This window comes from Diabrotica virgifera, chromosome 2 (assembly GCF_917563875.1).
Source record: "Diabrotica virgifera virgifera chromosome 2, PGI_DIABVI_V3a".
NCBI classification, from domain to species: Eukaryota; Metazoa; Arthropoda; class Insecta; order Coleoptera; family Chrysomelidae; genus Diabrotica; species Diabrotica virgifera.
In genome coordinates, this window is record NC_065444.1 from 120,122,124 (window position 1) to 120,146,470 (window position 24,347).

A 24,347-nucleotide genomic window follows, 5' to 3' on the forward strand; every position below is an offset into this window, starting at 1 on the left:
CCAACTATTTCTGATGATTCCTAAGGATTTCTAGGTTTTGCAATATGATTCCTAGGTATTTCCATATGATTTCCAAGGATTTCCATATGATTTGCAAGGATTTCCATATGATTTCCATGTGGTTTCAAAGGATTTCCATATGATTCCCATTTCAGTTTTTATTATTTTATAGGATTTAAATTTAAAACCGATAATAAAAATAATTAAAAACCAATAATTAAGCAAAGTAGCTTTATTAACATAATAAATAACATAAAAAAATATGTTTAATTTTTTAATGATTTGATGGATTTGATTGTTTTGTATTTCTGTTTAATAGCAATCAAATCATTTCTTTTTAAAGAAAATGGTTCAGTTCCGCTTAGACTAACTGGTCCATAAAATATAAACTCTTTGTGAACATCTTGGATATCATCTTTTTTGGGCCACTTAAAAGTATCCAGGTCTTGTTGTAAAAATTTCACTTTAAACTTTTCTGAGCTGTAGCTGTTGATGACACGCCCTAGATACCATTGTGTATCATAAAACACAGCATAATAAGATTCTAGCTGAATTACTGGCATTTTTGTACTTTCGTTATGGCAATCTTCTAAGTCAGAGAAATCTTCACTCAAAGTTTCACTTTCTAAGCTAATCTCATCTGATTCAGATCGAGATTCAGATGTACTATCTTTATGAGCTCGTTCATGAGGTTGACGAAACATTTTTCTTTTTTTGATATTGCCTGCTGGTTGAAGTCCTTGGCCTGGCTTTTTCCTGAACTGTTTTTTTTTTTGATAACCCCTTATGCGTATTTTTAACTGTCATTCCCTTTACCCGGAGCAGTCTGTCGGTTGATAAACGACCCTGTTTTTCCTGAAAAAACCAAATTAGAGTAGATTTTTTTATAATTCGTGTTTTTTTGTCTTTAAGTGTCACTGACAGACACGATTTTTGTGCTTTCTTTTGACCCGTATAGTCTCTCAAATGTAAAGAGTCATAATTATTAAATGTAGAGGTATATTCAAGAAACTCCCGGTCTTCATTAGAAAAGTCTGGCTCGAGGTCTGGCTCGAGGTCTGGCTCATGTTCCTTTGAAATGGTATCAGTGATAATTATACTTCCCTGCACCTCTTCTTGCTCTTCCGGATTGTCACAAGTCGGTAAATTAATTTCTATACAACAATCCCTGTTCATTTCCATCCCAATTTTTTTAGCGTCAGATAGTGCGTCTTCTTGGGCCTTTTTAATTATGTTAATCATTTCATCAGTTGATGGAAACTCAGTTACTTTAAAGACACTTGAATTATTTCCAAGTCGTTTGTTTTCTTGCCTGGGGAATCTAAAATTGGGACCTGGAAAATAAAGGATTGATCAAATCGAGAATTAAAATAACTTTAGCAGCCAATATGTTATTTACCTAAGTCTGTGCTTATCTCATGCATAGCTTGTATACGTTTTAATCTTCTTAAAACATCCAGCAGTGTATAATTTATCATAGTTGAAAATGTGCTACTCATGGACCGAGTTTCTCTAAATACTTTTTCACATGGCTGACTGCTATACAGCCATGGAAGAAAAGCTTCTGAAATTCCATTTTGCCGAAGTTTTTCAATGACTAAAATAATTCTATGAACGTTTATTTCTATGCATGTATAGGCATTTGTGGTGATAAAATTCTTTTGGATATTTTCACCATTTTTTTTTAGCCAGGCTTTCCAAATACGCATGAAAAAAGTTGAATACCAAATTAGGTATACTCGTCTTTCAACACTAATTTCTTTTAACAAGAATGCATCCAATATGTTGCGAGTCAGTATTAAATATTGCCTTGTAGCTTCGGCGTTGGGAACTTCCTTAAGCATATTTGTGACATGTTCAGAACTTAACTTGTCTATTGCATTGAAGTTCATTTTGTCGGAAGCTAAAAAGAAAAGTGTCAGTGCATAGCTCAAAAATGTTTTGTGGACCGAAAATTATTATCTATGTAATACAGCCAAATGCATAATAGTCCTACCATAGCTACATACATACATACATATATATCTAGTTGGGACTTTAATTTGAATAAAGCTGACAAATTGATATATTTTTACGTTTTTCTGGAAGATTCTTGATTAGAAAAGTAAGTAGCAAATTTATTCTAGTATACTTACATTCAAGGAAGCTCTTGCATAATAAGTGTTTATCTCTAGGATAGTTTTCAATTATGTACCGGATATTGTCAATAGATACTCGTTTTCCTCCCATATTCATAGAAATATTTTCATTTAATAAACGAGTCTTAAGCTTCGTTGATATATGTATAGTGTCTTGAAAAACTGCTGGATTTTCTAAATTGTAATTCGCCTAAAAATAATTACAAATTAAGTATAGAATAGTAGAGCAAAATATGTATTGTTTTCGAGATTGTTTTATAGTGAGAAAAAAAATAAAAATTTTTGAGGTTTTATAAAATTATGAATTTAGAATATCACAGTACTATATAACTAACCTGAAAATAGGGAGAGTAAGGGTTCAATGAAGTAAATGACAATTTCGATATAATTTTCATACTTTTTAAGCACCGAGTGTCACCATCGCTTGAAAAGCCCAAAATTGTAATTCCATGTTTTCCTGCTTCCTTTATGAGATATTGCCATCGTTTATAAACATCTTCTGAGGTAAATCTATTATCACTGCCAAATATTGATATACAAAATGCGGGTGATCCATCTACTAATGGCTGAGCCATAAAAATATATGCATTTATTGCTAATGTTTTATTCTTAAAAGCATTTTCAATGTCGCTAACTGAATCAACTGGGAATTTGTTAATGCGAGGAAATCTCGTCTGTTCCTGTAAAGGTGCTACAAAGCCAACCATTTGATTTGAAGCTGAATCATATTGGACTTTTTTGATGAGTGCAGTTTGATCTTCGGATATAAAAATTATGGGTGGATAATTTCTCTTTTGTAAATAAAGTTTTAAGTCTTCAATTCTCACTTCACCCTCTAATATATTATTCATTTCTTCTAGTTGTCTGTGAATAGTTGTGACAGAAGGCAGTATATTTTTTAAATTTGAGTGCAATATTTCATAACTCATCCTTCCTGCGCTAATGAATATATAAAGCCAGAATCGTTTCATTCCATCATCAAATTTATTTGTGTGTCCTGATTTATTTTTAGAGTTTCTTATTGCTGAGTCTAATAGATATTTTAGTAGGCCTTTGGTGCCATAATTAAATTTATTAATGCCTTGATTTTCGGTAAGGATACTTAGGGTGTTTGTAACTTCTGGGTTAGTGTCTATGGCATGATTTATGGTATTTAGAAAAGTTGTTATTTGTGTTTGATGATATGGTAACTCATTTAATATGCGCAAGCTTCTTTCTCTTCTGGAATTGCTATCATCAAATAAAGATTTAGCTTTGGGAGACTTTACTTTTTCAGAACCATTATTGCTTTGATTGATTTCCGCTACATTGTCAAGAAAGAAAAAATCTTCCAATGGAGATGAATTGTCTGGATTATACTCTAATTCAGATACTGGGATATCATTTACAACTTGGCTGGCTCCTTGATGTTCCTCAGTAGAAAAATCATTAACAACAATTGTTCTTAGTTGACTCGACGATTGATTATCTGTTGGAGAATCTGTGTCGAGGTCTGTGTTATAGTGTAAAAAAACCCCATTAGGATTATTTTGCTGTGCCTCATCATGAATTTCGTAATTTTGGTCAATGAACGAATCATTTTGACTCAATTCAGTAGTCAATTCCAAGTGCAATCCAGATGATGTCGAAGCTCCATAATTTAAATCTGTATTGGGATCGGTTAGGTCAAAGAGATTTCCTCTTGGATCTTCAAAATCTTGGTTTAAGTCACATTTTTTATTATCATCTTTTTTTATAAAGTTAAGTATAGTGGTCTGAATTTCGGGTTTCTGCGGTTTAATCGGTAATTTTTTAGTTAAGTTGGTTCCATCATCTTTAAAATGTATTTTATAATGTCTCAGGAAGTTTGAAATCACCCATTTTCTTCCGGTTTTGGAGTTCTTCACTGAATAGGCTGAAGAAATAAATGTACATAAAGGGCAAGATACTTTTGCAGTAAATTCACCATCCATTTTGACTTTAAGGTTTTTGGAATTATTTAAAACATCTTGTAATCGTTCTTCACTAATTTTGCCTTTGTCGAATTCATTTCGTGAAAATTTATCGATATAGCTTCGACTAATATTTAAAACATGCTGCATCGCATAATTAACTTGCTCTTCATCTTGAGAAACACAACCATCATTTGGAGTACAAAAACCATCGCCTTCATTACCACTCTCAGATCGAGATGTACTTTTATTTGTCACTGTTCTTCTCTTTTTGGGGAAAGTTTTTTCAGCTGGACAGCCTTCAGACCTTTCACAAAGAAGTGGACGTTTTAGCAGTTTAATTTTTTTTTCTGATTCTTCCTTTACAAAGCGCAAAAGCTTTTTATGGCCTTCCGGAATTTTAAATAGAGAGCATTCTTCGCTGACAATTCCAAACATTGCTTTTTTTTCTTCTCCTTTCAATACCTTTGAAAGGACGTCCCTTGCATAACACTCCATTCTCTCAATGTCTTCATCAATATTAAACTGTGAAAGGGAATATAAATTATCAAATCCGTTGTATATAAGAAGTGATTTGAGATAAGCGGGAACTTCAGCTTCAAAACTTTTTAACAAACCATTAATATATTCCATCGTAAGTAACCTGAAAATAATAACAAATCTAACTCTTAAATAAAGCAATGCCTTTTTACGAGTATATCTCGGAGTATATATAGTACCTATTCTTATTAGATACATTATAACAGTGCTGTCAGATTCGAGCACAGTTTGATTGCAACGACGTACTTAAGCCATACTCTCTAACTTTTACACTGTTCATAATAATTTTATTTTATTTTAATTATTATGTAATGTTAGTTCAGCTAGTCCTAACAAGAAAGGTATAAATTAGTTATCATTAAAAATGTAAAATTTATAGGGCCTGGTTGGAAATCAAAGAAGCCAGAATGTTTGCTGGGTTTGTTAATAATAAATACAAATTAATAAATTTAAATACAGTGAATGCAATATTGACCCTTTAAATTTACATAGATGCAAATCAAACAAATCTAAACAATTCAACTAGATTATTAGCTAAAGATGCTGATAATGTCGGTACAATCACATATTTTTTAAATTCCATACTCAAGAATTAGTATTACTTACCAGTTTTGTAATTTTTTAGCACTAAAAACACTCAAAAACCCACAAAATCTAAACAAAAACAAGGCAGCTAAAACATGTGTGAACACAAGTGATATTAAAAAGTGAGGTTATTTCTATGGATTTCCACATTGATTTCCATGGATTTCCAAGTGATTCCCATGGATTTCTATGTGATTCCCATGGATTTCTATGTGATTCCCATGGATTTCTATGTGATTCCCATGATTTCCATGTGATTCCTATGGATTCCCAAGTTGATTCCCATGTATTGCCAGGTGATTACCCAAAAAATGTACAATGATTTCTAATAGTGGTTTACCCCTCGTTAAGTCAATACTTTTAGAGTTATTTGCGAGTGAATATGTTCATTTTTCAACAAAATAACCATGTTTTTAAAAAAATGGTGTAATATATTAGGTCTCTAGACCTAGTAGAAGCAGAGTTACAGCTAATGAAAAATAGGTTCATATTCGTCAATGAAGCATATTTTAACGAATATTAAAAATCGAATATTTTAACGTAAAATAACCAAAACATGAAGCACTTTTTGGGGAAAACTCATTACAACTTTTTTAAAGTGTTTTAAATTATAAACAAAATTTCTAGCATCAAAAGTAAACAAGTTAGGCTCAAAATAAGGTTGGTTCCTGTTTTTGGTAGAAAAAATCGGGAAAACTCCCCCCCTTAATTAGCATATCAAATGAACTTAATCGTTACCACTTCACAAGTCGCTTTTCTCGTGTATGTATTGTTTATATGATCTGTAAGTTTCACCGGTTCAAAGTCCTTATTTTTGAAAGGACTGTAGTTGAAAGGGCTTAAACGAGTCACGAATCACGAGTGTATGCAAATTTGGAAACAACATATCGTAACCAATTTTTGTCTTACAGAAAAACAAAAAAATACAAAATATTCAGAAAAGCAAACCCGACTTTTTTACTGCTTGAGATTTTTGGTAAATCGAATAATATTTAAGTTACATATTTTGAAAAAAAAACATTTTTTCAAAATTAAACATTTTAAAATTTTTACTTTAAACCCAAATTTTTTCAAAAATGAGCATTTTGAATCGATGAAACTTACAGCTCATATAAACCCAATACAGTCGAACCCGCTTATTAGAGTACCGGTTATAGGAATATCCCGGTTTATGGAATATAAATTCGAGGTCTTCAAATTTTACATGACAAAAAAATGTGAGTTTTTTCAAAAATCGTGGAAGATATGGGGAATCAGCTAAGGCTGTGGGAATCATGTTGTAATTATTTGCTTAAATATTTTGCTCATTCTGCTTTGAATAAGATTTTCAAAACATGGGCTATTATTTGTATGCATCCACTCAAAGCTTTTGTGCTATTACGAATGTTTAGCTTTGCTTTGAAAACGCAGATCACAGGTTTTTGACATAGCTTTTGAAAGATTTTGAAACAGGTTTTTGAAATGTTTGCATTAATTGGAATTTATGACTAAATATTTTTCAGTATTACTAAAAATATTACTACCATACGCCGAACAAATAGTTGGTGACTACCAGTGTGATTTCAGATCTGCAAGATCAATTGTTGATCAAATATTTACTATTAGACAAATGCTTGAAAGTATAATCAAGACGTGCATCAGATCTTTATACTGGCCAGTTGGTTGCTAAAACCAGTGCCAATAAAACACAAACACATAGGTACACAGATCTTTATAGATTCCAAACAGGCTTATGATTAAATTAATCGTCCAACACTATATGGAATACGACTCGAAGAGTTATAACGACATTGATGATGATGATGACTAAATATTTTTGAGGTTAAATTTACAAAAAAGAACAGGTTTTTTTTGCAATACAATCAAGATTATCGTTTTTAAGACCAGCAGTTATTATCACGAATACGCAATGTTTGACAAATTTTCAACATGATTCCCACATCCTTAGCTCATTCCCCATATCTTCCACGATTTTTGAAACCTCACTCTTTTGTCATGTAAAATTTGAAATTTTAGAGATGGAATGGGAATTCGAAATTTGGTAATCGAAATTACAATGCTTAATCTTAGCTATTCATTATTTTCGTGTCGAAAAGAGGTTTCATGGCGATTGCTATCTACAACTCTCATGAACTGAGGCTGAAAAACATTTGCGTCGATTGCATTCGCGGAAAAACTTTTAGAAAACTATTCGGCAGCAAATATTTCTTGGGAATATTTTGTCCGGGATTTTTTGTGGGGATATTTTGTCCGAAAAAATTTGTGGGGATTATTTGTCCGGGGATTATTTGTCCAGGGATAATTTGTGGGGATTTTTTGTCCGGGATTATTTGTCCTAGCTTCACTCACCGTACTTAAAACATCCATAAATCAATTTACATAATTTTTAAACATGGTTAGTTTTTAATTTTTCTTTCTAATACGGTCCTGGCCAGTTGTATTGTCGATATGGACATCACCCTGCTATTGATGAGCGATGAAAGGGGTTGAGAGAACAGCGAGTATTTTTTATGGTTAAATGAACATATTTCATTTAAAAGAAGTGGCATTTATAAAATCGGTAGACTGTTATATAGGTCAGTTTTAAAATATGTATTTGAAAACAAAAAATGTTCGCGCGGTGTTCTAATGAACTATTTATTTTGTCACCGTAGTTTGTATGGCTATTCTACATGACAATATAGTCCTGTCGCCAGTGGGGGTACAACGGCCTCCTTAATTCAGATGGACTTAACCAAGTTTTTTATGTATTTTGACACGTAGAACACGAATTTTTTGGGTAACAGTCGATCCGGATGTCGATAAGATTGTTATAAACAAAGAACTTGAGGAATCACATAACAGCGATTTTTCGCAAAACAAAACCTTTTTTTTATTTCTTGGGCCATTCTAAGTAGAGATGCATCAAGTCAAACTAGTTTGATTTTACTCAACAAACTTGACTTGACTTGAAAATCAAACTTTTTGTATAAAAAAGTTTGACTTGACTTGATTTCGATATCTTTAGGTTTGACTTGAATTCAAACATCTTCAAACAGTTTGAAAAGTTTGAATATTACGCAACGTGTTTATTTGTTCAGTGGCGGATCAACGGGGGGAGTAATGGGGTGGGGGAGGGGTAGGGGAAATCCCCCAATCCCAACAAAGTCCAAAAATTTTTGACAAATTTCAATAAACAGAAATGTATTGACTGATATGATATTTAAACCGCAGACAGACAAATAAAACCCAATAAGCGCGCCAGTTAGGATAATAATTATTAAGAAAGCTTATAGCGTTTTATAGTATGATACAATTGATCCAAATAATGGCATAAACCAGACATCCAAAGTGAAAGTTATCATCCAACACTAAATGTTCTATATGGTCCACATAATGTTCAGAAAAAAGTCACACCATTTTGAGCGTAGGGTTTGAAGGGAAGAGGGGGGAGAAATCGGTAAATTCGTAGTTTTTTACGTTTTTCGTCAATATTTTTAAAACTATGCGATTTAGCATGAGCAACCTTTTATACAAAAATGTTCTACATTCAATTTGAAATAAAAAAGGCCCATTGCATAATCCTTCTAAAATGAACGGTTCCAAAGTTACGGAGGTAGTATAGTATAACTGGTCAAAAAAGGCCTAACCCAAACATCCAAAGAAAGAGTCTTCCTCCAACACCAAATTGTTCTATATGGTCCACATATTGTGCAGTAAAAAGTTACACCATTTTGAGCGTCCGGGTTGGAGGGGAGATTGGGGAGAAATCGGTAAATTAGTATTTGTTTTACGTTTTTCGTCAATATTTCTAAAACTATACTTTAGCGTAAACAATGTTCTATACAAAATTGTTCTACATAAAATTTAAAACAAAAAAAGGTCCTATATATAATTGTTATATAATCAACACTTCCAATTTGGGCAATTGATGATGATTTTGGGTGGTGAGGTTGACGTTTCTTCGAGGGCTTATCACTAACGTGCCAATGAAATAGCAAATTTTATTTACAAAACACAATCCTGTTAAAGAAAATTTCTTTCATCAGTAATAATATTATAAATTTCCCAAAAAATATAAAAAGTATCGAAAACTTCCACTTTTCACCCTCCGTAACTCTGGAACCTCTGATTTTATAACAAATATGTATAGGACCTTTTTGTTTTAAATTTTATGTAGAATCCTTTAGAAACCGCATAGTTTTAGAAATATTGACGAAAAACGTAAAAATCTCCGAATTTACCGATTTCTTCCCCCTCTCCCCCCAAACCCGACGCTGAAAATGGTGTGTGTGACTTTTTTCTTAACATTATGTGGACCATATAGAACAATTTGGTGTTGGAGGATACCTTTCACTTTGGATGTCTGGGTTTGGGACTATTTATAAGTTATACCATACTATTAATGCATATTTATACATTAATTTTTAAAAAATTTAAACCCAACATTTGTAGCCTGTCTCCGAAGACATTTAAATTGTAGATAAATGTAGGTAAAACCATATAGACCTGGATCCCGCGTACCAAAAAAAAGTTGATTAATAGCAAGCTGAAAATTTGTTAACAGATTAACGGTGTCTAGTCAGACAAACTTTCATGTATGGGAACACTGGAACAGGGAAAGTTTTAATTGTGGAACAGGTTAAAAATTTGAAACGACAGACTACGTAAACGTTCCATGTATTTTGTCGGATAGAACTTCCGATTGATTAACATCCAATTGATTTGTTACCCTTTCATTAAACTCTCATGCAAAAATCAGACTGGTGTTTATCATCAACTGGGCATTTTAATGAGTGGAACATGAAGAACATGTCAAATGACAGGAATCATGTTGGTTAGTAATAGCAGTCTGATTTTTGCATGAGAGTTTAATGAAAGGGTAACAAATCAATTGGATGTTATGTCCGACAAAATACATGGGACGTTTTCGTAATCTGATGTTCCAAATTATTAAATTGTTCCACAATTAAAATTTCCACCGTTCCAGTGTTCCCGTACATCTAAGTTTGTCCAACTAGGCACCGTTAAGCTATTAACAAATTTTCGGCTTGCTATTAATCAACTTTTTTTGGTACGCAGGATCCAGGTCTAATTACCCAATGGTTAGTTTTGAATTTTAAAGAAATACCAACAAATATACAGCAATACGTTTGTATTGTATTTTCGAGTGAACTAGCAGATTGGTATGTACCAGATGTTTTTCTAACTGGCCCTTAAATGCCTTTTTTAATAAAAGAAAGTCATAAAAATTCCAAATCATTTTATTTTGAGCTGTCCATTGAGACACCTTGCAGAATACTGTGCTTGACTGCTAAATACAAATTTTAAGATTTTTTCACTTGAATACTATTTTATCCTATTGTAACATTAGCGGAGGTGAGGGGGCAATATAATACAATCCAGGGGTTCTATGTAAAATATAAACGAAAGTTGGAAAGGTGGAAGATTGTGATTCGGTAGTTTTTTTTATTTAAGTTAAAAAAACAATGTTACGTAATAGTGATGTAACGAATATTCGTATTCGTATTCGCATTCGGGAATATCCGCATCTTTTTGCATATTCGCATTCGCGTTCGCATTCGCAAAATTTGTGCCAATGTTTTGCGAATATGAATATCAGAGAAGAGAAATAATAATTTGAAAATAAAGTTAGATTAATAAAATTAAAATCTATTCTCTTTCTCATCTTTTTTATTAAAAAAAGGTAACTTAACCTCGTATAATCAGATTATCAGCCTTCACGTTGTTTTATTATTTGGCATAAGGTAATAAAGCTTAAGGTTCAGATTGATTTACACTAAATATCAATTAACTTCTCATTACAAATTTAGAAAACATTTCAAAAATAAAAACAAATTAAAAAAACTGAGCATTCGCATTCGCATCCGCATTCGCGAATGTCGTTATTAGATATTCGCATTCGCATTCGTATTCGCGAATGTTCAAAAAATTACATTTGTTACATCACTATTACGTAATGCGCTGTTCGAACCATCCTACCCCCTCCCCGTGTAACGCGCCGTAACGTTTTACATGACCCCCCCCCCAACTTGCGTTACGTAATACTTGAACCTGAACGCTCCCAAAGTAGATTAAATTACACTTTGTATGATAAAAAAACTATCCAACGAATTCTTTGTTTTATTCTAGTAACACTCAGATATAAAAAAGTTATATGGATAAAACGAAACTTGCCAGCAAGCAGGTTAAGCATTCAGGAATCATTTTCAAGAGATTTAAATTTACGACCCTATTTTGATTATAATCGCTTCCCGTATTAAGTTACTTTTATGTGGCACTCATTGTATTGTTAATTTTCTTATCTTAATTGGCAACTAACATGTCAATCTCGACAAAAAAGTATATCTACTAAATAAATTATTTTTCAAACTCTTTCAAACTAGTTTGACAAACAGTTTGAATTTTCAAACCTGGATGATTGACCAGTTTGACTTGACTTGAAATATTTGTCAGAAGGATTGACTTGAGTTTGACTTGAAATTAAGTCAAACTCAAGTCAAGTTCAAACATTCAAGTCAAACTTGTGCAACTCTAATTCTAAGCAAAACATGTCTTTACAAGTTTTTTCGTAGGAAGCATTGTTTTCGACATAAACGCGGTTGAACTTTCAAAAAATCGAAAAATTGCATTTTTTGAACCCGAATAACTTTTGATTGAAAAATAAAATAGCAATTCTGCTTACCGCATTTGAAAGTTCAAGTCAAATTCTATCGGTTTTGATTACTTTCATTGCTAAAAATTAATTTTTTTATTGTTAAAGAAAGCTATAAACACATAGTGCTTGAATGATGTTTTCAATGCATTTCATATTTCTGGACCTCGGAGGTAAACTACACTATGTCGACATGGTGTTTTTTTGAACAAGTTTTTTTAATCCACTTGTTTTATTAGTTGGATTATAGAAATTGATTATATATTATCATTAAAATATAGATGTATTGTCTATCAAACCATTATGGCATATAACAGATTTTTATTAACATTCTAAGTGCTCTAAACTTTGTTGCAAACACATGCTAAACATAGTTGGTAGAAATGACATAGTGTAGTTTACCTCCGAGGTCCAGATTTGAAATCCAACGAGTAAGCGCATACAGACAATTTCTACGTATATAGATTACGTACATTAAAACGCATGCATTGGGCACGGGAAACACTATGTGTTTATGGCTTGAACAAATAATGATGGCTTACAAATAATCAAAACCGATAGAATTTGACTTGAACTTTCAAATGCAGTAAGCACAATTGTTATTTTATTTTTTAATCAAAAATTATTCGGGTTCAAAAATTGCACTTTTTTAATTTTTTTGAAAGTTCAACCGCATTTATCTCGAAAACTATGCATTCTACGAAAAAACTTGTAAGACCGTTTTTTGCTGAGAATCACCCAAATAATACAAAAAAATGTTTTGTTTTGCGATAAATCGCTGTTATGTAATTTCTCAAGTTCTTTGTCCATCGAGAGTTGCTGGAAGGGGAACCTACTAACAATATAGATCTGGAATATCAAAATGAGGAACTCGTGGATCCCCCCTCGGTAGAAGAAGTGAAAATATCTATAGAAAAACTAACAAACCACAAATCCCCAGGCAGCGATGGCATCCCAGCAGAGTTATTTAAGCACGGTGGAGAACAGCTCACCAAGGTGATGCGAGAAATTGTTTGTAAAATTTGGTCTGAGAAGCAAATGCCTGAAGAATGGAGCTTAGGCTTAATATGCCCGTTACACAAAAAGGGAATCCAACTGGAATGCAATAATTACCGCGGAATAACTCTCCTAAATACAGCATACAAGATATTGTCAAACATTTTGCACGAGAGATTGAAGCCTTATACCGAAACGTTTCTAGGAGAATATCAGGCAGGATTCAGGCGTGGACGTTCAACCATTAACCAGATCTTTACACAACGACAGATCCGGGAAAAAGCGCAAGAGTTTAACATAGATATATTATGTACCATATTTTTGTCGATTTTAAAGCTGCATAAGACAGTGTCTTAAGACCAAGTCTCTACAACGCTATGAATGAGTTAGGAATTCCAAAAAAACTCATATGTATGATAAAAGTGACAATGGCGAAGGTGATATCAGCAGTAAAAATTCAAAACGACTCGTCAGCCCCATTTGAAATACATAGGGGGTTAAGGCAGGGAGATGCGCTGGCGTGTCAACTTTTTAATGTAGCATTAGAAAAAGTCGTACGAGACGCTAATTTAGATAGCAGGGGAACAATATTCAATAGATGATAATTATATCCTTCCATCTTTTTCTGGGACGGCCTACTGATCTTGTACCTTCCCTCAAAAAACACTGTCTCTAACGCTCTGTATTCCTCTGATCTTACCACATGACCTGCCCATCTTATCTTAGCTTTTATGTCTGATGATGTTTTCAGTACCATACACATTCAGTTGCTGAGCCTTTTCCACTCTCCTGTGAATTCATCTCTTTGATGGCCAAATATCATTCTGAGAACTTTTCTTTAATTAAATTACCAGCAGTTTATTTTATAAATAAATTTTATTTCCCGTTGATGTAGAGATCATGTCACTTCCATATGTAACAATTGGGCGAATAATTGGCATGCATAGTATTAATTTAGATTAGCATCTTAGATCTTAGTAATTATGATAGGGAGTATAATGGTCTATTCCACGCAACTATCCACCTCTTTTTATATGTGTTAGCATCTTAGATCTTAGTAATTATGATAGGGAGTATAATGGTCTATTCCACGCAACTATCCATGCTGAGACCTCTTTTTATATGTGGTTGTCATCTGTGATTATCGCCCCTAGATATTTAAACTCTTTTACTACTTCGAAGTTGTGGTCATTAATCTGGTCGAAATGGTGCCTAACTCTTGATCTTGGATTTTGGCTTACCATATATTTCGTCTTTTCTTCATTTCTTCGAAGGCCCAGACTACATACATGCTTCTTCCTTGAGTTGTGAAAACACCTCTCTCACGTCTTTTGTAGAATGAGCAACTGAAACTATATCATCAGCAAAGGCCAACAATAGTTTGTTTTGATCCTCGATTCAGAAATTCCCTGTCAGCTCAGATCATATTTTACTTATATATTGAAGCACGACAAATTAGATAAACATGTGATGTACATAAACTTAAAAAATACGTGCTACATAATTTAAAATCGCACCGGCGCGGCTCTAATCATCAAGAGATTTTAGGGTGTGAGTTCATACAATAATATTTATGCTAGAGAAAAGAAATTATTAATTTTTTGGGCGCCATTAATAGATCAGAATCTATTACTATTTATCTATATAAAAATTACAAAAATGTTACGAAAAAAATGGTATCCCTTTGACTACTAATGGTACTTACCCTTGTTGTCTGTAGTAGGCTGCGTTTCCTAATACAATAAGGATACATAGATGGATTGTGCGAACAGAAAAAGACGAAATAAGTTTTAACATAGTTACCATTTATTTAGATAGAAAATTGTCATTAAACTGAGTTGATTAGAAAAATAAAAAAAAATAAGTCTTTCGCGTTTCATCTTAAAAGTTAAAAAAAAAAAAGAAAAAGGAACGAAACAGTTTATTGCAAAATACCTGGTGATAATCCGTTGTTGTTGAATTGCTGGAATCGGGTTAGCTCGCCAGAGTTGTGGATACGACGAAATCACTTTCACTTTTCACTTTCATTTTTAGAGTTAAAGTACTGTTACATAATTGTTATCATATTATACGAAAAATAAAAATTCCATAGTTCTTTTTGTTTTATGAAAAGAAAATAACTGCATTCATGATTATTAGTGATACTTCTCACTGACTTGATAATTAAACATATTTTATTTAGACCATTGTCTTAAAAAAATGGAACTGCGTTCCACGAAGATTGAATTAAGTGCGGTTTATATGATACATATTAAACGGACATCTTATCCGCAAAAGTTGAACTAAGTTCTGTTTGAACGAAACATATTCAAGTCGTACTAAGAAAACTATTATTTTATCGTACCGGACACAACACAGAGAATATACCGGTATGGTATTTAAGACAACATATCGCACTTGCGATTTTCACGACAGAATCTTTAAGATTCCATTTTGCCTATTTAGGCATAGACAAGAAAAAATGCAGGTCTTCACTGCATGACCGCTAGAACTTAATTGATTCCTTCTTGTCCTAATCTCGGACAAGATTCCTCTCTGCTCTCTATATTCACCTCCCTTTTTCACAGCTATCACCTAATTTTACCAATAATCATCATTCCGAAATTTTCGTACCAATCACATAGCTGGAAAATAATGTTTAGACCAGCCTTATTATGATCATACGTTTCTTTTTCGGCCAATCACCACGAGTGTCCTTTTTGTAACCGTTTAAGGATTCCCACGAAAGTTACTGCGTTGTAACCTTGTGGAATTCTGAGATTTCTATCACTCAAACACTTAGCAATCTTTCCTATTCTTCTTTTTATGAGGCATATCCTGTGCAAAGTAAATAATTCTTAGGAAAGCTGTCTTCGAGCTCTAAAGTGTCTTTGTGATTTTACTGCCTGCAATAGCTAAATTATCAGCTTAGGCGTCTAGAATTTCTTAAAATATTAGTCCTTCCGCTTTCTTGTGGGTGGCCCAAGAGAAACGCGTTGGGAAGTACATTTCGTCTTACTTCTATCTATAACGACAGAGACGGACTTTTGCGATATTTAGATTGTGATTCTTCCAGCCTGTTTCAATATTCTAAGGCCAAATTTAATAGATACGGTGCTAAGGGATCTCCTTGTCTAAGTCCTGATGTTACACTTAGTTTTTTATATTTGGTGTCAGTAATTTAAGACATTTTGAAACACAAATATTAAAATTAAATCAGGTACATTAATTGTGAGCCACAAATATTCCTTCAAAGAGCCACATGTGGCTCGCGAGCCACAGTTTGGCCACGTCATAGTCTATCAAAGTACATACTTAGCTAACAAACGTCTGTCTCAAAAAACTTGTATAAGGCTGTATAGAACATTGATAGTCCCCGTTCTCACATATGGATCAGAGGCATGGACGCTAACTAAAACAGATGAATCCGCTCTATCGATTTTTGAAAGAAAGGTGCTACGCAAGATATTCGGAGCGGTCTGTGAGAACGGAATATGGAGGCGTAGATATAACTTTAAACTGCAGAATATCTACAAGCATACGTTTGGTGGAAAAGATATTATCACTATAAGCGAAACCGCCTGTAGTGGGCAGAACATGTAGCCCGGGCCCCTGAATCGAACACGATAAAAATGATTCTAACAGCGCAACCTGCGGGAATGAGAAGACGGGATAGACCAAAACTGAGGTGGATGGACGGGGTGACACAAGATGCCGAGAAGATCGGAGTCGGCAACTGGAAAATTTAAGCAAGGGACAGAACAGAAAGGCGTAGAAAGCTTGAGAAGGTCGAGGCCCTCTAAGGGCTGTAGCGTAGCACCAATACGATGATGATGATGATCTTTATGCTATGAAAACAAATTTATAATCTCGACCCCTAATTTACTTCATATTTTTACCATAATGGTTTTTTACCATTATGTGGCTTAATATCGCTCGGATTAGAAACATAACCTCAGTTCGATATAAGTATGTTATGTTCCCCGAAACTCTAAAAGCCAACCGAACTAAAAGGTTTATTTGTAAAAGTTTAAAGAAGCCGATTTCTTATGCTTCTCAGTTAGTTACCAACCAGTCTCAGAGCTAGTCGGTCGCATTAGTACAACTCAAAATGTAGTCTCGAGTCTCAATTTAGGATTCACAATTTCTCGTTACTCTCGTACATCCATACCTTGGACAATCTCACGTTTATTACTCGAATTATTCTCGATTATCACGTTTAATTTTGACACTCAAAACGCGGTCCACGTTTACTCACTGTGCGCTAAGACATAGGAAAATTGTGTATTAAAATTCGCAATCGCTATTATTGTACAGTGTTATTGTAAAAAGTGTTTGTGTTATAAAATAAAACATTTATGTCCATTTATTATTCATTTCAACACCGATTTACACCTTGCTTTGACTCGACAAAGATGAACAGAGTCTTCGTAATCAACCACTACAGAAGCTGGTTCACGTCTTATGTGAAGAACAAAAGACATTCACCAAGTCAATTTACCAACTGGTGAAGTGTTCTGAACAACAGTCAAAGTGTCAAAGATGGAGTTAAATTTATACTGATAAATTAAAAGTATTTTTAACAGTTTTAATAGCACAAAACAGAGAAGAATGGAGAATCATGGGGAGGCCTTTGTCCAGGAGTTGATGCAAACAGGCTGAAGAAGAAGAAGAAAATGGTCCTCTACATGATATATGTAATAATGTATAACTCTTGAGATGTATGTATGTAGTAATATTAAGAAGACATGTTCCTTATAGACTAAGACCGCTGTAGGTGAAATTTCTTAATCTTTTTAGGCACGATGGGACCCTATAACTTAAATAGTAGAACCTAAAAGAAAACGTTTGAACACTGTGCCGTCACTTTTCAGTGGCACATGCGTCGACAGTGGCGCTTCAAACTTTCCACTTATGGACGGGAAAATAAATTAAAATTTTTCCCTTACTAACAGAATTAAATTTTTTTTTATTTTTTTAAGTTCTATGTGATTAACACATAGAATTCAGTGTAATTTTAACCCACCACCCCCTTCCTCCTGCCCCCACCATCAAAAACTTCATTTTTCGTTTTTATTTTTTTTGTGAGATACAATCAATTTTAAAATTTCAAAAAATTCACACGCATAGCTGAGGCTTTTATAAAACATGCCTATTTTTTATAGACCCACAGGTGGAGTGTACATAACCTCAAAAAATTAAAAGAAATTTTTTTTTCAAAACAGCTTATAACTTTTTTTGAGGAATAGCTGCAGGTCTAATTTTTTCTTAATCTTGTGTGTTTTATCAAACACTATATTTTTAATTTTTTTCAGATTTTTCCGTAAGGTTCCCCACCTTCAAAAATCCGAAAAACTGTTTTTTGGGGGGCTTTGGGGGATTTTCCCTATTTATAAACTTCATAATACATCAAATTAATTTTGTTTTTATAGGTTATATATAACTTGAAGTAACTGAGTCCTCTAGAATATTTAAAAATTAGAAAAACACGTTCAAACCCCCCAAAACCCCTTAAAAACAGTTTTTTGGATTTTTTAAGGTGATCAGCGTTACAGAAAAATCTAAAAAAAAATAGTAATATAGTGTTTGATAAAATACACAAGACTAAGAAAAAATTAGATCTACACCTATCCCCAAAAAAAGTTATATACTTTTTTCCAAAAAAAAAATTTTTTAATTTTTTTGAGGTTATGTACACTTAACCTACAGGTCTATAAAAATAGACGTGTTTTATAAAAGCCTTAAATATGCGTGTGAATTTTTTGAAATTTTAAAATTGATTGCATCCCACCAAAAAAAAAATAAAATCAAAAAATAAAGTTTTTCATGGTGGGGGCAGGGAGAAGGGGGTGGTGGGTTATTATTACGATGAATCTTATGTCTTAATCACATAGAACTTAAAAAAATGAAAAAAAAAATAAATTCTGGTAATGAGGGAGGGTATTTTTTAATTTATATATCCCGTCCATAAGTGGAAAGTTTGATGCGCCACTGTAGACGCATGTGCCACTGAAAAGTGACGGCATAGTGCTCAAACGTTTTCTTTTAGGTTCTACTATTTAAGTTATAGGGTCCCGTCGTGCCTAAAATGATTAAGAAATTTCACCTATAGCGGCTCTTAGTCTATTAATATATAAAATTCGTAGAAACAAAAATGACTAAATAAACTTAAGGTTATTGCGATTTTCACTTTCTACTTGTTGAACATTAGTTAATAGATTCGTATCAATAAATGAAATTAACATTAAGGCCACATAAACAATGAAAACGTTTTTTAACTATAACCTTTTACCCGACTAATAGCTGCATAGAATTTAAATAAAGGTAGATACTGCACACTTTTTAAACGCGATCGATATTCCAATGTTGTTACATTCTAACAGTAAACATTAGAAGCAGAAAGTTACGTTGCAATCTTAGAATAGATATGATCTTGTCGCTTGCACCAGAAACTTGAAAGCATTTTTATGGTTGTACTTGCTGTTTATTAATAGAAGTGTTAAAGCGGTTTATGTAACAGTACAAAGATAAATATGGCGACCTCATGTCATGAATGAAATAGACGTTGCCAAGGCTAAGGATGTCGTAAAATCAGTTACGAGCAAGTCGCTTTTTATAATTGAATTTACCGATTATTATCTATCAAATAACAGCGAATCGGTCTTTGATGGAATTCATTATAACTAAAAGGTTGAGGTATTTGAATAAATGTATGGCTTTGTTTGTCAAGAGGGACAATTAAAAGAACAGTTAAAAATTCCGTAAATGTTATAAATTATCAAGATTCAACCAGAAAAATCATCATCATCAGTGGCGTTACAGCTCTTTATGAGCCAAAGCCTTCTTCAGAACAATCCTCCATTCGTAATTCCAATAAATTTTAAATCATTTTGTAAGTTGTCTTGGTAACTATGTCTCGATCTTCCTCTTGCTCGTTGTCCTATGGGCCCTATTCGATCAAAAACTTTTCTGACTATGGCATCTTCCTCTCGCTTGATTACATGCCCTATCCATCTAAGGCGTGCTACTTTAATTAATTTTACAACGTCAGGTTCTCCAAAGTTGTAACGCCTGCGCCACAGACCTTGTTCTTTTATCCCTCCCCATATATTCTTCTTAGGATTTTTCGCTCAAAACGTTTGAGCAGTTCTTGGTCATTCTGTGTAAGTGACCAAGTTTCTGAAAGAATGACCAAGCTTCTGAACCATATGTTAGCACTGGTCTTATCAGTATCCATAAGGAAAAAAATTTCCTGTAGCTGGCTGTATACCATTAATTACAAAAATTGAAGAAAAAATTGTTAGAATATATTCAACTATAAATTATGGTATTTTTATTAGTGTTAAAATGGACATATGTAGTCTAAGTGGGCGGGCTGATTACCCGAACCTTTTAGGTCGAACACTCTTAACGTAAAATTGCGAGAAAAAGTGTCGAGTTACATTTAGACCAGGGCGGATCTGTAAAAATATTAGTACAGTTGGACGTTGAGAGGTGACTCAAATTTTTTTGCAGAAATTGCTTGAAAATAACTCAAGTAATAATATTTGAGTTATCCTCCCTCTCAAAAAGGTCCGGAACATTGTTTAAATAATCAAAATGTCAAAAAATTAAGGAAAAATTTGATTTTTTTCTGGGTTTTTTGATTATAACTTTAAAAGTCTTCATTTCCGAGAAAAGTTGTACTAACATAAAAGTTGCGTAATTAAATTTCATACAATATAGAATGGGTTAAAAATTTAAAAAATAGTCACCCTTGTTGCAAAATAGCAATAATTGTGAAAAAAACATACAAAAACAAGTATTCGCATTTTACGTTTTTCAACCATTTATGCTACATTTACGACCTTCATATTTCACCCTGAAAAACTATATGATACAGTAAAATAAGACTGTAAATTTCATTAAAATCGGTTCAATAGACTTTGCAAAATAAATTTTGCAATCCACCTTTCGTAAAAAAAATTTATTTTTTCAAAATGTTACAGGACTGAAAATAAAGCAGATAGCAAGTTGAAAATTTTTTTGCGTATAGAAGTGTACTGTACCTTTCATTTGCAATTTTTCAATATTAAAATAAATTAACACCACGGCGTCAGGATTTTTTTTAAATAAACATTAATTATATTTGTGCTACGCGCAGGACAGCGGATAGTTTGCTCTGATTGGGCATTCCAATGACCTTTGATAATGATTGATACATTTTAATTTTTATTACATTTCGATATAAATAAATAAATTTGTTTATTGCAAAATAAAAACACATACTCTATCCTTTGAAATAACACTTTTATTAGCAAGAACTTTCTTTGTTCATATATTTTAACTTAAATAATAAAATTTTATTATTTTTAAGCATATGCAATTGTTTAAACAATATTTCACAAACAATAATAAAATTAGTTTGATTTTTTTGGAATTAAAATATTAAAATACAACAAAATATAGAGTAATAAAATAATATATTAGATAAAGATTGGAAGAAATTTTGGTGGAAATCAACTTATGTGAATCGAACACCGCAGTCCTGCGCGTAGCACCAAAAATTATTGTTTATTTCAAAAATTTTCTGACGCCGCGGTAATTAATCGATTTTAATTTTGAAAATTGCAAATGAAAGGTACAGTACACTTCTATAAGCAAAAAAAATTCAACTTGCTATATGCTTTATTTTCAGTCCTGTAACATTTTGAAAAAATGAATTTTTTTTGCGAAAGCTGGATTGCAAAATTTATTTTGCAAAATCTATTGAACCGATCTTAATGAAATATACAGTATTGTTTTACTGTATCATAAAGTTTTTCTGGATGAAATATGAAGGTCCTAATTGTTGCATAAATGGATGAAAAACGTAAAATGCGAATACTTGTTTTTGTATGGTTTTTTTGCAATTATTGCTATTTTGCAACTAGGGTGACTATTTTTTAAATTTTTAACCAACTCTATATTGTAGTAAATTTAATTACGCAACTTTTATTTCAGTACAACTTTTCTCGGAAATGAATACTTTTAAAGTTATAATCAAAAAACGAAGAAAAAAATCGAATTCTTCCTTCAATTTTTGACATTTTGATTATTTAAACAATGTTCCGGACCTTTTTGAGAGAGAGGATAACTCAAATATTATTATATGAATTATTTTCAAGCAATTTCTGCAAAAAATTTGAGTCACCTCTCAACGTCCATCTCAAAACAGATGCGCCCTGGTCTAATTATGAATGTGGAAACGATGTCAGTAGAGTTTTGTGTTTGATTTGTAGTCTAGAAGAATATCTCGTTGTAGAAACACGTATCTTAATTTCTTTGTATATTGTAATATTACGGTTTTTCGGTTAAAATAAATAGTTTGTTTACTATTATTTGTACCTTTTATTATCTACTATTTCTAATAAAAATCTCTTCTGTGTAAAAGGTATATTTTTATTTAAAACCCCGATAAAGGGCTACATTAAAAAAGAGAACGTTTTCGCTCTAAAGAGAGCATCATCAGTGTTTTAAGCAAGCTCTACATGCTAAGCCACCAAAAATACATGGGTTAAAACCCTTAAAATGTCGACTAAAAGTCTTACATTGACGTGTTGTATATTAAATCCTGACGATGGATGAAATTTAGAGAGATACCTCAAAGTATCATATGACTATTCCACGAGCATGTGGGTGGTTGAGTCGATTTCGCTGTCTTCACAAAGAGAAAGGTGAAAGCCAAGTGAATAGTCATATGATACTTTGAGGTATCTCTCTAAATTTAATCCATCGTCAGGATTTAATATACAACACGTCAATATACTTTTAGTCGACATTTTAAGGGTTTTAACACATGTATTTTTGGTGGCTTAGCATGTAGAGCTTGCTTAGAACACCGATGATGCTCTCTTTAGAGCCAAAACGTTCTCTTTTTTAATGTAACCCTTTATTGGGGTTTTAAATAAATATACCTTTTACACAGAAGAGATTTTTTTCTTCAATTTTGGTCTTATTTAGTGTTTTGTAGACAGTCAATTTAATTTTTCTAGGTATTTTTGAGACTCTTCTTAAGCCATAATAACACTTCTTGGCGAGCTCTATTCTTCTTTTAATTTCTTCACTGACATTGTTATCTTTGGTTAGCAACGAGTCTAAGTATATGAAGGTGTCGACACCTTCCAATTCAAGATCGTCAATTATTAATCTTGAAGGTGTCGGGTTGCTTGACATAGTGCAACACATATATTTGGTCTTTTGAACATTTAGGTATATTTAGTCCCATTCTCTGTGCAGGTGTTCTTAACGACAGAAATGATTCAGTCAGAGATGCTGTGGACCTACCTATGATGTCTATGTCATCTGCGTATCCGACAATTTGTACTGATTTGTTAAACATAGTACCATTCGTATTAATCTCGGACTTTTGAATTATTTTTTCTAATGCCAGGTTAAATAAGAGACACGATAATCTACCAACCTGTCAAGTTCAGTTAATTGGACAAGATGAAGCGGTATTTGAAACTCTATCATAGCAAGTAGAAGTTTACCTCTATTAACTGGGTCGTATGCGGCTTTGAAGTCCACGAATATGTGGTGTGAAAAAAGTCAAGTTGTTAATTGCGTATCGCTATGGTGCGGAAAAGTTGCGTTTGGTAATTACAAGAAAAACAAAAAAAAAATATTCAAATCGGACTTTATCTTCCGATCCCGCAAGGGGCCTAAAGATTATGAAAAAAATGAAATTTTATCTTTTTTCAAAAATTTTTATTTAACCTCCATGTACGTTTTATTTCTCGCTATAGTAAAATTTATTTACAGTTTGCATGGTTGAGTAACAAAAAAACACTTTTCCCCATTTAACAAAAATATCTTCAGATCCCGCAAGGTCAATCACAATCTATAAAAAATTGAAATTTTTGATGATTTCGATAAATTAAAAAAATATTTAGTTATCTCATTTTTCTGTTACATTGTGAAGCTCTTCGCTTGTTTAAATATTGTATGACAATATTTAAACAACCCAGAACTCACAACGAGGAGGTGGTTGCACTTCTAGCTCCACTCACACCCTTCTCTCCAACCAACAAATGAGTGTGTGTTTTTTACATTATTTACATAATATGTACATTTCTTTTTCATCTGTTTGTGTCTAGCTTTTAAACGCCAACTGTGTATTGTGATTTGGTGGTAAAATCTGGCAGCATGTACCTTAATTTAAGTGTTGCCCTGATGAATCCATCTCTTGATTGGGACCGACGCGACGACCCACATACATTAGACCAGGGGTCGGCAACCTTTTTCGGATGGCGGGCCATGTTTAAAATAAAAATTTTTATGCGGGCCACATATTCAAATGTAGCTTAAATAGTCTTCTTCTTCAGTCTGTTTGCATCCATCCCTGGACAAAGGTCTTCCCATGAGTCATTCACTTCTCTCTGTTTTGTGCTATTTAGTGCCAGTATCTACCCATTTTTGATTTGACGTCGTCTAGACAACGTTTTTGTGGTTTTGCTTTAGTATGACCGGGCTCGTGTGGTCTCCAATGTATAATGTTTCACG

The 24,347-nt window shown here is 32.9% G+C and overlaps 1 protein-coding gene across 1 annotated transcript in view; it reads right to left on the reverse strand.

The window, feature by feature from the left end:
* Positions 1-216: 216 nt before the first annotated feature.
* LOC114329295 (uncharacterized) overlaps positions 217-24,347 on the reverse strand; it is a 71,766-nt gene continuing 47,635 nt past the window's right edge. The window contains exons 2-5 of the mRNA XM_050644838.1: positions 2,474-4,712; positions 2,136-2,328; positions 1,400-1,903; positions 217-1,334 (exon numbers count right to left, since the gene is read on the reverse strand). Of these exons, the coding sequence (XP_050500795.1) occupies positions 685-1,334; positions 1,400-1,903; positions 2,136-2,328; positions 2,474-4,712 (3,586 nt within the window). The 3' untranslated portion in view covers positions 217-684. The remainder of the gene's footprint in view (positions 1,335-1,399; positions 1,904-2,135; positions 2,329-2,473; positions 4,713-24,347) is intronic.